The sequence below is a fragment of the Natrix helvetica genome (genome assembly GCF_964273705.1).
Source record: "Natrix helvetica genome assembly, chromosome: 1".
NCBI lineage: Eukaryota > Metazoa > Chordata > Lepidosauria > Squamata > Natricidae > Natrix > Natrix helvetica.
In genome coordinates, this window is record NC_138548.1 from 37,707,661 (window position 1) to 37,722,849 (window position 15,189).

General features: G+C 37.7%; 1 protein-coding gene across 2 annotated transcripts in view; it reads right to left on the reverse strand.

Annotated features, from left to right (window-relative positions):
* Positions 1-15,189, reverse strand: part of ASPG (asparaginase) — a 79,226-nt gene that overhangs the window by 14,596 nt on the left and 49,441 nt on the right. For both annotated transcript variants that reach the window (XM_081936440.1, XM_081936441.1), the window contains exon 13: positions 11,196-11,282. In XM_081936440.1, the coding sequence (XP_081792566.1) occupies positions 11,196-11,282 (87 nt within the window). The remainder of the gene's footprint in view (positions 1-11,195; positions 11,283-15,189) is intronic.

Genomic DNA, 15,189 nt, shown 5'->3' on the forward strand with positions numbered 1-15,189 from the left:
TAATATTGTACCTATCTGCAAGAAAGGGGGTAGGGTAAAAGCTGGCAACTATAGGCCAGTGAGTTTATCATCTGTAGTATTAAATCACTCCTGAAAGAAAGGATTGATGAACATTTAAAAGTGCACAACTTGATGGACCCAAAGCAACATGGCTTTATTACAGGCAGATAATGGCAAACTAATCTGATAGACTTTCTTAAACTATGTCACAAATGTTTGGGACAAAGGTGTGGACATAGACTATCTGGATTTTAGCAAAGCATTTGATTACAGTTCAGTGAATAGGAAGTTGGCTGAAGGATAGATTCCTGTGGGTAATTGTCTGAAGAGACACTGGTCACAAATGGTGTAGCACAAGGTTCAGTCCAGAGGTGGTATTCAGCTGGTTCTCTCCAGTTTGGGTGAACCGGTAGCGGCGGCTGCGGGAGGCTCCACCCACCCATCCTGACGTAATGTGTGAGCACTGCGCATGCGCAGATAAGGCACATGGGTGCTCATGTTTGCAGACCGGTAGGGAAGGTAAGAATCCCAGCTCTGGTTTAGTCCTAGGTCCTGTTGTGTTGAATGTGTTTGTATGTGAAATAAGAGAAGGATTGCCAGGTAAGATTTCTCTTTTTACTGATGACACAAAGATGCATAATAGAGTTGACTTGTGTGGGGGGATTCCATAATATGGAAAATGATTTTTCCATATTACGGATAGCATATTATGCTTTTTCCAAAAGCATTGCTGGAAAATTTTTCAAAAATGTGTAAACTAGAACTTAAATGTTTCTAAATGTAAGAACATGCCCTTAGAAAAAAAGAATCCTCTGGCAGGCCACAGTATTAGGGCCACAATGTTATACAGATCAACAAACAAGAAGATTTAGATGTGCTCATAGCAGATGACTGCAAAATGAGTGAACAGTGTGGCCAGGTAGCTGTGAAGACAAACAAAATTCTGGGATGTATCACTAGAGGGATCACCAGCAGGGAAATGGAGGTGCTAGTCTTACTACACAAAACAGACTCCGTTAGAAATACTGTTTTAAGAATACTCTTCTTGCTCGTAACAAATTACCAATACTCTTGACAGAATATTGTCCTTCAGAGAACATCTCAAGAAGACTGCAGCCAAACTGCAATCAAAGAATAACATCCTGCAAGCTGTGTGGATCTACCTGGAGTTCCTCAGCTACCACCTTGCAATCTTCAGTACTTGGCCTTGTTTTTCAACGGCAGAATATTGTTCCCCGATCTGGATAAATAGTAGCCATACCAGACTGACTGACACACAGCTGAATCACATGTGCATCTTATTGGGCACAATAAGATCCATCCCACTTTCTGATTAGCAGTTTTGAGCTATATTCCTCCACTACATCTATGAAAGAAAATGCTCTGCTAAGAAAATAATTAGTAATATTCATCCGCCAATCAATACTGCTATATGGCTGATGCTATAAACAAGTAAAAATGAGTAAATATTTGCTCATTGAGAATGTAATGGTGATCTGCTTTTTAATATTTTTGCCATACAATCAATCAATAATGGAATACTGTGTCCAGTTCTGGAGACTTCACTTAAAAATTATTGATAAGATTGAACGAGTACAGAGATGAGCAATAAAAATGATTCCAGAACAGAGGGACAAAATATATCAGGAAAAATTGGAGGAATTGAATATGTACAACCTGGAGGACAGAAGGGGATGGGGGCACATGATTGAAACTTTTAAGTATGTTAAGGGTGTGAAGGTTCTAGAAGGCAGTATGTTCAATATTAAGCAAAACTCAAGAACATGGGCATAACCTCAAACAGATAGGAGGGAAATTCGAAAGTGATATTACTTCACAGAAAAAGTAATGGAAACTTGGAACCAACTTCCAGTGGAGGTAGTGGGTCAGTCATCAGTAACTGAGTTTAAATATGCTTGAAATAAACACATGTCCATCATCCATGGTGGCACAAGAGCTATGGTGGCATAGTGATTAGAATGTAGTATTGCAAGCTAATTCTGCTGACTGTCAGTAGTTTGATCCTGACCAGCTCAAGATTGATTCAGCCTTCCAGCCTTCCAAGGTCGGTAAAATTGCTCCCAGATTCTTGAGGGCAATATGCTGACTCTGTAAACCATTTAGAGAGGGCTCTAAAGGATTATGAAGCGGTATATAAAACTAAGTGCTATTGTTATCTGGCAAAAATTAAAATAAATTAAAAAAATTAAAAAATTAATTAATAGGAAAACAGGAAATAAGGAACTCAAAGGGCAGACTTGATGGATCACTATATATTTTTTTCTGCCATCAGTTTTCTATGTTTCTATAACTCTTACCTAACCTTTTGATTTTCCACCGTGGATAACATGTTCATTACTGATAATTCTAGAAGTTGAAGTCCACTCTTATGGAGGCCACCTAGGTTTAAGAAGGCAGTCATGACTGGTGTCTGTTAAAAGACATATAATTTGTGATCTAATTGAAGCATAGCTCCTCATTTTTATCATCTTGGCCATCAAAAGTTTTGTAATAGGACTTCGTTGCCTACCTAGCCTTGCAAAACCAAGTAGATTAAAACATCTTGCAGGGCACCATAACTGCTGATGGCTTAGTTGACTTACTTTTTTCAGGAACTCCTCCATTCCTTCCCACCTTAAATCCTCCCAACAAGCACATTAACTCCTGATGGGAGATTTAGAAGTTTACAGCTGAAAACTATTTCCCAGATAGTGAAGATATTATCTTTCTGTGTTGGTGAAAAACCTTGATAAGCGAAGTAGAGATTTTACATGTAGGGAAAGTAATTCCACCTGGAGCACATTCATGCAATAAGTCTGCCTGCCTATATCTTTTTATGAATTTCCTATAAAACCTAGCACAGATTCAGACTATAAAAACATACTCCATATTTTATTTTATGACTAAGATAATCTGGTATAAGAGGCATGGTCAAAGTTCTGTCAAAAGCCTATTTTTTTTCTAACAGCCATAATCATAAATGAACAGCATTTTAGCCTAGAGGGGGACTCCATTGGAGTAAAGCATTTTTTTGGATTTCATTATCCAGTTTTTATCTATATATATATATATAGGAGAAAGAAGAAGGATGGACAGGAAAAGATAATTTGATTACTTCTTTCCAACTAAATATTCTTCTGTTTTCACATTTCATGCAGAGAAGCAATCCAGAGATGAAAAGGTCAAGGCTCAACTTTTTTCCTAAGTACAGGAACAGGGTCAGGGATGTCAGTTAAATCTGATCTCTGGTCAAATATGTGATTGCAGTGTCATTTTTAGAATATATACTTATATTCCTGGTATATACTTTCTTTCCTAAAACATGAAATCTGGTTTGGCAGTTAAGATGAGAACAACTGTGAGTCAGTTCACATCACGCCTTAGCAATGCGATATACAAAGGGTCACAAATTAAGTGATGCATTCTGTCCAAAGAGTTTTTTTCAATACTTGTTTTTCACAAATTGAATCTATACAGGGGTGGGATTCAGCCGGTTTTGACTGGTTCAGGTGAACCGGATGCTAATTTTACATCTGGTTTGCCGAACAGGTAGTTGAAAGGTAATTGAAAGGACTGGCTGGCTCTGTCCACCATGCCCCGCCCTTCCCAGGAATCTCTATATGGCCCTGGTTTGGATGCCAGGTAAGTGCAGGGCTCGCACGGAAGCTCTGGGAGGGCGAAAAACGGGCCTCCCGGAAGTCCAGAAATAGTTCCATTTTCAGCCTCCAGAGGGCTTCCGGAGCCCCGGGAGGCCATTTTTGCCCTCCTGGAGGCTCGAGGAAAGCCTTTAGAGCCATTGGGAGGGTGAAAAATCTCCCGCTGTGGTGCAGAAGGCCCACCATGGCCACACCCACCCAGCAACCGGGCAGAGAACCGGTTGCTAAAAATTTTCAATCCCACTCCTAAATCTATGGATATGAAAAATATATAGGGATAGCCAAATGATGCTTTGGGTCCATTTTGCATATCCAAAAATAGCTCATGAGAGCTTTTCTATTACACATTGCAGAAAGAGCATTTGCAGAATTACCTCTGAATATTCCCTACCCTACCCATTTTTTTTTTAAAAAAAAGAAAGATACCTACAATTAATGCTTACTAATGGGACACTTAGAACATCATAAACTACTTAGCATTACTATAGTATTGCTCTTCTGAACTTTGATCCAAACTTTACTGGAAAAGCAGACAAATATGGTGCAACTACTAATGGCAAAGTTCCCCTCAGAGAAAATTCTTCCTTTCCCCAGAGAAATTAGGTAACGTGGTCTTTCCAATGTGGTTGGGCCCAAATAAGAAAGAGAATGTCAAAAGCTGTGTCTACCAGGCATCTAAAAACTAGGGAAATTGAAGCATAAATTTAGAAGGCACCAGATTGTAGAAATCAGTCTATAGACATGTTTGGCTCTAAAAGCCACTATAAAATTGTAATCAAAATTTTTAATGTGAAATCAGGAGAAATTACTAAATACACAACATATAAACATATTAAATGTATTTAAGTAAACGTATTTTGAAGTTAATTACACTAAAGTTAATGATCTTGTTTAGCCCAAAAGGAAGGATAAAAAAACCATATATAGAGATACGCATCCAATATAAAGTCCAACTTTCCTCACTTTTTCAAACTAGGTTTCCAACTTTAGTTAAAGTTAATAAATGTGTACACAGATTATACTTGTTCATATGCACATGCCAGAAATAATCCTTCAGGGACCAGAAGGGTGAAGTTACCCACATATATACAAATACACAGAGACACTGTACACTACTGATCCAAATTAATTAAGTACTCCATTTGATAAAATTGATTCCCCCATCTGCACATACCAACTGTTCTCTCACACATAAATAATTCTCAGAAACACAAGTGTGTGCGTGCCCTTCCAGCAGCCAAGGGCATCCATAGAGAGGAGTGAGAGCAGATTTCAAGATGGTGACCTTAACTGCATGACTAAGATCCCACATCCCACATATTATTTATTTCACAAATAATATAATAGTAGTAACTGTGAGAGGGATCTTGGAGTCGTAGTGGACAACCATTTAAATTTGAGCCAGCAGTCTGCTGCAGCTGCCAAAAAAGCCAACACAGTTCTAGGCTGCATTAACAGAGGGATAGAATCAAGATCACGTGAAGTGTTAATATCACTTTCTAATGCCTTGGTATAAGAAGGGTATGTCTAATTTAATGAAAAGAAGGACTAGGGGTGACATGATAGCAGTGTTCCAATATCTCAGGAGTTGCCACAAAGAAGAGGGGGTCAAACTATTCTCCAAAGCTCCTGAGGGCAGGACATGAAACAATGGATGGAAACTAATCAAGGAAAGAAGCAACCTAGAACTAAGAAGAAATTTAATGACAGTTAGAACAATTAATCAACAACTTGCCTCCAGAAGTTGTGAATGCTCCAACACTGGAAGTTTTTAAGAAGAGATTGGACAATCATTTGTCTGAAATGGTATACGGTTTCCTGCCTGAGCAGGGAGTTAGACTAGAAGATCTCCGAGGTCCTTTCCAATTCTGCTATTCTGTTCTGTTGTTCTGTTCTGTTCTATTCTGTTCTATTCTTCAAATGGTGCACATAAATAGAGGTATGCCCTTAATTACATGATCATGACTGCCATCTTGTATTTTTTAATCTTTCCCTGCAGCAACAAGCACTTATAGATACTAATGCACTGAACAATATATTGACATGCCCTGAATTCACGTATGATAAGAACTCTTAAGTGTAACATGCTAAATGTGATTGGTTAAGTTATTTTATACAAGTATAGTCAAACACTGCATAGGCACTGTTTTTTGTCATTTGTTTTTTGAGGTTTTCGCGGGTGTTTATATGTATGTCTTTGGTTGTTCGGGTTGTGTGTGTGTGTGTATGTATGTCTTTGGTTGTTCGGGTTTTTTCCCGCGTAGAATTGGAAGTACTTCCAATTCTACGTGGGAAAAAACCCGAACAACCAAAGAGACACACACACACACACACACACACACACACACACACACACACACACACATATATATATATATATATATATATATATATATATATATATATATATATATATTCAAGTGAAATAGCCACATTTTAACTGATTATAATCTTATATACTTGCTAGGTTATTCCATCTCCCTCACATAGACAAACTAGCTTTATGGGGAAAGTCATATGAGATACAATCCACTGCTCAACATTTTCTGTATATAGAACCAAGATATTGCAATGGAGTTTGGAGTTGAGTTCTTCAATTTTAAATTAAATTTTAAAGTCACCGGCATTGACAAAAGCAACATAAATCTATTGCAAAAGTCCCTCATTTTCAATTTGGCCTACAAGAAAGACCAAATGAAGAACTGAAAAGACATAACAAGGCAAAATATTACATAGCAAACTGTAGGCAAAGCAGCTAACAACAAGACCTGGCAATAGTTAAGAGAAGGAAAGTTGAAGAAACAGATAAAGGACTAATTTTGGCAGTATAAAACCAAACCTTAAGAACAAATGCATATAAATCCAGAACTAAGAAGACAGCAACAGACAGTGAATGCCACCTCTGGAAAAAAAAGCTGAAAAAATAGTTGGCTACCTAGTTTGCTGCTGTAAGAAGATCACATAAACTTACTCCAAACAACAACATGACAAAGTAACAACAATTGTGCATTGGAACATCTGCAAGAAATATCTTTCATCTGCAAGCTGGTGGGACTACAACCTAGTTGAAAAGTAATAGAAAATGAAGAAGCTAAAGTGCTGTGTAATTTTAAAATTCAGTCAAATAAGCATCCGCTATATAACACTCCAGAGTGAACAATTATTGATAACAAAGAAAAAAATGTCTGGATAGTGGGTGTTGCAATACCTGGAGAGAACAGGAGACAAAGGAAAGAAATGGAGAAAATCACAAAATACAAAGATCTGCAAACAGACGTATAATAACTGTGGCAAAAGAAAAGAATGATAATACTAAAGAAAGGTACAATTCAGGAGCACAGTATGAAAAACTATCAGCATTGACAAAATCACCATCACCATCAATTGCAGAAGGCAGCTTTATTTGGAACAGCTTACTTCCTGCAGTGATACCTTTAACACCATCAAACTATAACAGGTCCTTGGGAAGAACTTGATAGGAAGATAAAAGTGCTAAATCCAGTCTGAACATCTGGCTGACTGTGCAATGAACCATAATAAATAAAAGCCTTCACAGAGAAATGAAACAATTATTTGGTTAGAAAAGCAATCTAAGTAAACAAAATGTCTCAATAAAAATTTATTTATGCAGTTATCATTTTTCTGATTGTTGAATGCAGCCCCAAAGCACTTTGCTGTCATCTATGACTAACCTGTTAAACTGGATTTTCACATGCAGAAAAGGCTAAGTGGGTTAACCTTTTTCCTAAAGAATATAAAGTTTTTTTAGGCCACTCCTCTTAATAATCTTGACAACTAAACAAGATTTTACAAAGCAGATTCCAAGCCTCTCATTCTTGGGAGTTACTGCTGCATTAATTGGTTCTATGGAATTGCTGTTTGGAAAGCACAAAACAGAACTAGTCTTATATTCAAAAAAATTATGTCACTCCTGTGCCTCAATATTTTGAAAGTTAATAGTAGCTAACTAGCTTTTTCTAAGTTTTTTTTCTTATTTCAGCAACTTGATTCATCTAAGCCAGAGATGGCAGAAGGTAACTGGGATCATATGTCATTTTGCAATAGCTCAGACCAAGAACTTTTGACTAGTGTAATAGAAGGTAAAAATGAAGTTTAAAAGAGTTCTCTTCTTTGGCAATCCAAATATGAATTTATTACCGCTAAATACCCTTTTTAAGTAGTTTCCTTTGGTTAAATTAGTTTTGCTTTCCAATGAATTTGTTGCTTTTGAATACAACTCTGTGTAGCCATAGAAACCAATTTTAGAAATAATCCTTCCAGATAATGGGCCAAAACAGAGTTCCCCAGGTAAAACATGGGCAGATTTTGGAAACGGCTAGATTAGAAGTAAAATGTGTTTCTGTGAGCAGAAGATCAGCTGAGCAACACTTGGCAGTTTCAAATTCAACTCTGAAATCAAAGAAATCAGTGGGAGAACCTCTAAAGCAGGGGTGTCAAACTCGAGTCGTCAGGTGACGTCACATGACGTATCGGACTTTTCCCCCTTTCGCTAAACTGGGCAGGGATGGAGCCAGCACACGACACATCTGGCCCACAGGCTGCGAGTTTGACATCCCTTGCTCTAAAGAATTCCTTATCTGCTGGGTTGATTAGTCTTCTGTGCCACCAATCCACTCACAGCATTAACTTAACTGTAACCCACTTGCAAAATATCTGTTTGTCCTTGGAATTTTTGATTATCAATATCACAAGTTTAAGAAAGGCTGTTGCATGACACCTAATAACAAGGTAAGCAGAACAATTAGGCCAATGAGCACATCAGGAATTTAGGCAGAACTCTTTTGCAGATATTCACAGAAAACGGCTGTCACAAGAAGGACCATAAGCAGATAGAGAAGTAACCTTTTGAAGTTAGCTTTGTTTACAAGAAGTGTGTTGGTAATGCACCGTAAGGTCTGTTTTAGTGGGCAATGATCTGGTATAAGATAGAGGGGCAAGGAAACAGTGAGGAACGCTGGCTATTCTGATGCTAATGAATAAGATTCAACTATGCAGTAGATATTAGAGATTTGCAACCTGAAGATGGATGCTTTCATTTTTGTCTCAAGCAGCAAAAAGTCTGGAATCAAAGCAGCACATTTATTAAAGCGGTGATTTTCAAATTTAACAACTTGAAAATGTCTGGACTTCAACTCCCAGCATTCCCCACCATCTCTCCAACCTTTAAATGTGACTCTCAATTGCTTTGTCATCAATAGTCCCTTTCGGGAGAGGGGGCGGTCTATAAATATGAATAATAAATAAATAAATAAAATAAATATTGTACAAAATTCTCTTTCATGAACAATTGCCTGATATAATGTCATTCAGAACCAGCTATATGGTGATGTCATTACTCTAACACAGAGTGTAAGTTTCACTTTCTGTTGTTACTATGAATGGATAATACAGTATATCTTCAATCAGATTTTGCTAATAATAAATATCAAAGTAATTGTTAGTGAAGACAGTACTTTTGATCTTTCTCCTATGAATCAACAAACACCTTTATGACTATGCAAACATACATAAATACAACATTGTCAAGACTGTGAGGACAACAACCAGTTGTTGTGGACCGCCGGCAACCAGCAGAGCTGGCAGCAGAGTCGGACAGTGAGGAGGTTGGGGAGTAACATGTGCCACTCCTGGGACTGAGGAAAGCTCAGACGAGGGCTCTGCGTCGGAGTCAGAGATGGAGATAGACAGCAGTGAGGCAGAGGAACAGCTGGAGTCTGTTCCCAATGTGCACATGCACAGAGCTGCCAGAAGACAAGAACAACTAAGAAAGCAAGGTCGACTTGGGAGTAAAGCCATACCTTGGAGGTGATTGGCCCCTTCCCTAGGAAACAAAAGAGGTGCGAACAGCGAGTGGACTTTTGCAGGAAACAATTTGTTACTTCGTTCATTTCAAGAGTGGAAAGTTCTATTTGTGACTATAAGAATCTCGTGCCAAGTGTTGCCTTGCCCTGCTTTTGGAAACTAGTTATCTGGCAGTTCTCCAAGTGAGATAAGGTTCATGTTGATAAATATTCCTCTGAAAGACTGTTTGCCAAGCCTTGCAACTCTGAATGAAAGAAATTTACAGTCATGTAAATCAGAGGTGGGTTGCTCCGGTTTGGCCGAACCAGTAGTGGAGGCAGCGGGAGGCTCCGCCCACCGGCCCAGATGCTTCTTGCATGTGCAGAAGCATCGCGAGAAAGAGAGAGCACGCACAGGCGCACAAGCGAACCAGTAGTAAAACCGGTAGAAACTCACCACTGGTGTAAATAAAAAAGGTTTTGCTGGGGCAGGATTCTGCTTCATGCTTTTGCCTAGGTCACTACCCCCATTAAGGTTTCAAAAAGTTAATCAAGGAGAGCGATCAAAACATTCTCATCCTCATACCTAGGTCTAAAAAAGGTTTAGATAATCTCTTACTCCTATGAAGCTATCTGGATCTGCCACCATCTTAACATCCTTTCCCTGAAAAAGAATTTTGGAAGTTGGCCAGTAGTTATTTAGGACCATAAGATCTAGAATTAGCCTTTTTAAAAAATGAGAAATTACTGCCTCCCTCTACAACAGCTCTTCCTGATGCAGAAAGGCATTAAAAGTCTCATGGATCCAGGTGATCACTTCTCCACCTTAACTGGAAAGATGGTAAGGGATGCAATCCACACATGTCAGAGGAAAATCTAACCTCTTCCTTGGAGGGAGCCAAAATCTAATCTATCCTTATGGGCCAAAAGGAGACTCGGGTAATAGTCTTCTGGATTGCATAGACTCTGGCATGTAAGTATAACTGATGTCTTTCTCCTTTTGATTAGTAGAAACTGTTTAACTATTTGATTGGTAGGAATTTGGATAGAACTTTTGACTCAGGTAAAATAAAGTTGAAACAAAAAAATATGAAATTATAGAAAAGATTAGAATGAGAAAACAAATTGTACTGGTGCTTAATGCTGAATCCAGAGTATTAGTTCTAATTCCTATAATTCTGCCATTACTGACAGGAGTCCTGAGGAACTGTTTCATTTAAAGTTCTGCAAAACTCAATATTCGTTAGGACTGAACAGGATGAAGATACATCATTTTGTTTTTCTTTGCCAGTTATTACACAAGAATGAACTATATTTATTTGCCCTGGATTACTATAGATCTGTTACTGATTTAGAGAATCAGTAAATTTATACATCCAGTGACTCTCTTGGCATACTCACTAAAATATTTGAAATGCTCCTTGCTCTCTTCTCTGATCTCAAAGTTTTGCCACTGTCTGGGAGAGAATTCTCTTATGCTTCCAATAACTGAGCAGTGATCAAATGTATGCCAAAACCCATGGGAAGGCGTATCAGGGATCATGAAAGAGCAGCCTTAATCAGAAAAATCAGTATTTGAATTTTTTTCACATATTTGAATCATATATTCAGCTGTTAATTACCAAATGTACAGTTCTTGAATGGAGAAAAAATGGTTGATGGAAATTATACATATACATACATATACATACATATACATACACACATATACGCACACATAGTTCAGAGTCATACTTGCCTGCAGAGTTCTGTCCCAACATTCACAAGTTCTTGGCTGGAAAGGTGAGCTCCAGTTTTGCGGAGTAATTCAATCACTTTGTGATTCCTTTAGAAAAGAGGGGAAGGAGAAAGTTTTATTCTTTATCCTATTTGTGCTTTAATAAGAGCATCTACTTCAATGCATTGATAAACAGAACCAGAGAATAATTTCCCACACTGGATTTCCTTCACAATGGGACCCTGAAAATCTATGGTAAAGAATATAACAGAAGGGGGGAAAATGAAAACTGTACTGGGATGGCATCTTCTTGGATTTCTGACGGTCATGGTGACTGATGGCTGTTTCCCCAACCACCTGGGCCAGGACACCAGATGAGCAATCTTGTGTTTGTGATTTTAATAATTGGGATATATTGTTTATCTTGAGAATTATAGATCACTGCTTATTACCATTGTTTTAATCTTTGTATGCTGCCCTGAATCACTGTTATGACATAAGCAGCCATATCAATCTATATAAACAAAACAAGAATTCTGGGAGTTGCCGTCTCAGTACCACTGGGAAGCTGATTTGCATCCATGTCTCCATGTTAAACCACCATAACCTAACTGAGTATTTTCAACTGAAAATATATCCAGATTTCAATCATAATTAACCTATAAACAGCACCAAAGTTGTTCACTTGGAGATACATGTCCACTGCAGGCCAAAAACACTTTGCTGAAAGATCAGGTAGTATTTAATATCATATTTCCACATATCCACAATCTTCAAAAGATTTCATAGTCCAAACAGAAAATCAAGTCCCACTTTCTTGTATCACTCAGACTTTAGTAGTTTTGCATTTTTTTTATTCCCCTGGCAACTTCTGTTATGCATTATAGTCATCTTCATTTTTACCTTCACAGTCTGCCTTATTACATATACCACAATTTCTTCCAACTGTATCTTGTTCTCAATTATTTGTTTCAGCCTCCCCTTCGGGCCCTGCAATGCTTTGACTGCAATTCCCAAATTGCATGTACAATCATAGCACCTGTCTGCAAAGCAACCACATTTTTCCCATGATCCTGTGGCAGTTATAGAGATCAGCATATGATCCCAGAAGAACATTGTGGATGTTTTAAAGGTTTGCAAACAGATACTACATTCCCACTCTTGCATGTTGCAAAATCTTTTTTGGTAGCCAGTCCAAAACAATGAATAGTTGCTTTAAGTCACCTCAGATGTTTGAAAAAAATCACAAGTGATTAGCCCAAATAATTTGATCAGTAATATGGTGGAAAAAGCTAGATAAATTAGGAAGCTGGAAGAAAAGAAAGAAAATACATTAATACATGTGATATTTTTTATGGAAATGCTACCACAATTCAGAGTCTATTTGCACACTTATGAATAAGACTATTTTAAATCAGTTCTTCCTTAGAAACTGCTGGAATAAAGTCACTGCTTAGACTGCCAGTTGTTTTCTAATGGCTCATGGGCCAAAATATTTCAGTGAAAATCAGGGGTGAAATGCTACCAGTTCTGATCGGTTTGCTTAGCAAAAAATGCTAAGATTTGCCTGAACTGGTAGTAAAAAAAAGCTTTAAAAAGTGGAGGGGGGAAAGGTTCTGTGACACTCAGCTGTGGCACGTGATCATCGGAACTTTTTTCCCCCACTTTTGAAAGCATTTTTATTTGGGCGAATAGGCAGGAAAAGATGCTTTAAAAAGTGGGAGGTAAAGGTTCCAACAATCATGTGGATCAGCTGTGAGCCACCTGATCAGCTGAACTTTTTTTTTTCACTTTTTCATTTTTTTTCCTGTCTATTTGCCTGAACAGGCAGGAAAAAATATATATTAAAAAGTGAAAAAAAGTTGGCCATGCCCACCCAGTCACATGACCCTCACCACCAAGCCATGCCCACAGAACCGGTGGTAAAAAAAAATAGATTTCACCACTGGTGCAACTCCTATTTTGAATTGAGATTTAAGGAGGACACTTCCAGCTTTTGAACGTTTTAGTCAATATTAACCAAACTAAAAATAATAAATCACAAACCAAAATAAAGCATCCGTGCCCTCCACAATTGAATAGGCATCATTGAATAGTTTTAATTCTAAAAATTAGCAAGTATTTCGTTTTGTTAAATCTACCGTTTGTGGTTGGCCAAGCACAGTACCATGCTAAGTGATCTTCCATAGATGTATACCACCTGTCTTTCTTCCATACTTTTCCATTCATCAAAGAGACTCTTGTAAAGCACTTCAGAACCAAGCATGGCTTTTTCATGAGTAAGGTAATCTAGTGGCCCACTCTTAAAGATGACATAACACCTGTATTTCTGTCTAAAAGAAAGACAAAATCTCTGAAGAATGGAACATAGATTCCTTCTGTATCTCAAGTAGATTAGAAAGGAAATCACAAGATTTCATTCATATTTTTTCAGGGGTAAAATTGTTTAAAGCACCCTCAACTTAGCTTAAATTGTTAGGTATGCATGGCAGATCTGAGGCATTAACTTTTTTTTCTTAGATTTATTCTCGATAAGCTACACAGATTTTTTTTTCAAAATATGTTTACATTTCTTTTGTTGCACTATTAAAATATCACAATATCAATGCAATTGTCTTTCTCCTCGAAGGCAGTATTGCTCAGTCCTTATTGCTGAGCACAGAGGTATTATTAACTATCACAATTACAGACCTCCTATGTTTTCTTATTATCTCAAATACTTTATTGCACGTATTCCATGAGAAACAAAATATCACCTTAGATATTTTCCCCTTTTTCAGTTGGTAGGTAACTTATATTGATTTTCACTTCAGCCTGCAATGTGCCATTTATATAAATAAATGTTCATGGAAAGTGAAGACAACTTCAATTCGCTCATACCAAGTTGGGAGGGGGTTGGGTAAATTGTGATTCACACTAAATTTCAAGAGTCCTCTTTGTGGACTCCTAGGAACTTGGAATAAAATACTCTGAATTTCAAACAGGTGTAAGTTAGTGCCACAAGACTTTTTTCCTGAGGAAACATCCATGAGATTTTTGCACTGTCAGTTCCATATGCCTCAAATTGTACAGGCTCAGAGGCGCCTTTCTCTTCCATCAAGCTACTTTGTAATGCACATGCATAGCTGAAGACAATGTGGAACCACTGATTACACTCCTTGAGTACCTGAAAACTCTTTTGAAGACATCAAATGCTACAAATAACTTGTTTAATATTCAGGTCAAAATCAGAAGCAGACAGACAACTCACCTGACACAGAAATGTATAATGACTGGGTGGAATTCTGACTGAGTTGCAGATAATTATATACAGGTAAGGTAAGTCAGTGTCTTGAATAGGTAAACTGCAAACCCTGTGTCTCATTCTTTGTAACACAAGTGCTGGATTTTTCTGAGGTAATCACAATGTGTCCCATTAATTTCAGTACATTTTAGGAGTTCTTGGTCTATAACCTGGATTATCTCAGACTAGAACTAGTAGGTAGGGCTTAGGCAAAATACAAACATCAGTCTCAGCTTCTCATCTGCATTATGAGACTGAACAAAAAATAAAAAATAAATGGTAAATGCCCCCTTGGGTTCAGCCCGTCAATGGGAGGTTATTGGATGTTGCTCCTCAGAGCAGAATAAAAATAGAAGAGAAATACTTTACATTAGTCATACATTGATCCACTTAAGAAGTGCTATCGGAAATCCTTCCCACTTGTTAAGCCGGAGAATAAATCAGAAATCTTTTACATGCAAAACTATAGCCCCACCTTAAACACTCTAAAGCATTATTATACATGATAAAGATGATTACAGTTATTATGCTGTGAGCGGGTATGAAGATTCCCTAATGCTGACAGCTGACATTCTTTATTTTTACATATGTTTTAAAATGGTTTTTTGAAGGCTTACTTGGAATTTAAAATGCAAACAAATCTTTATAGGAATGAGAATAGCAAGGATACTTCCTTTCCTTCAGGAATTTAATGACATGAAAATGTTAAACCCAGGCCTCAACTTGATGGAC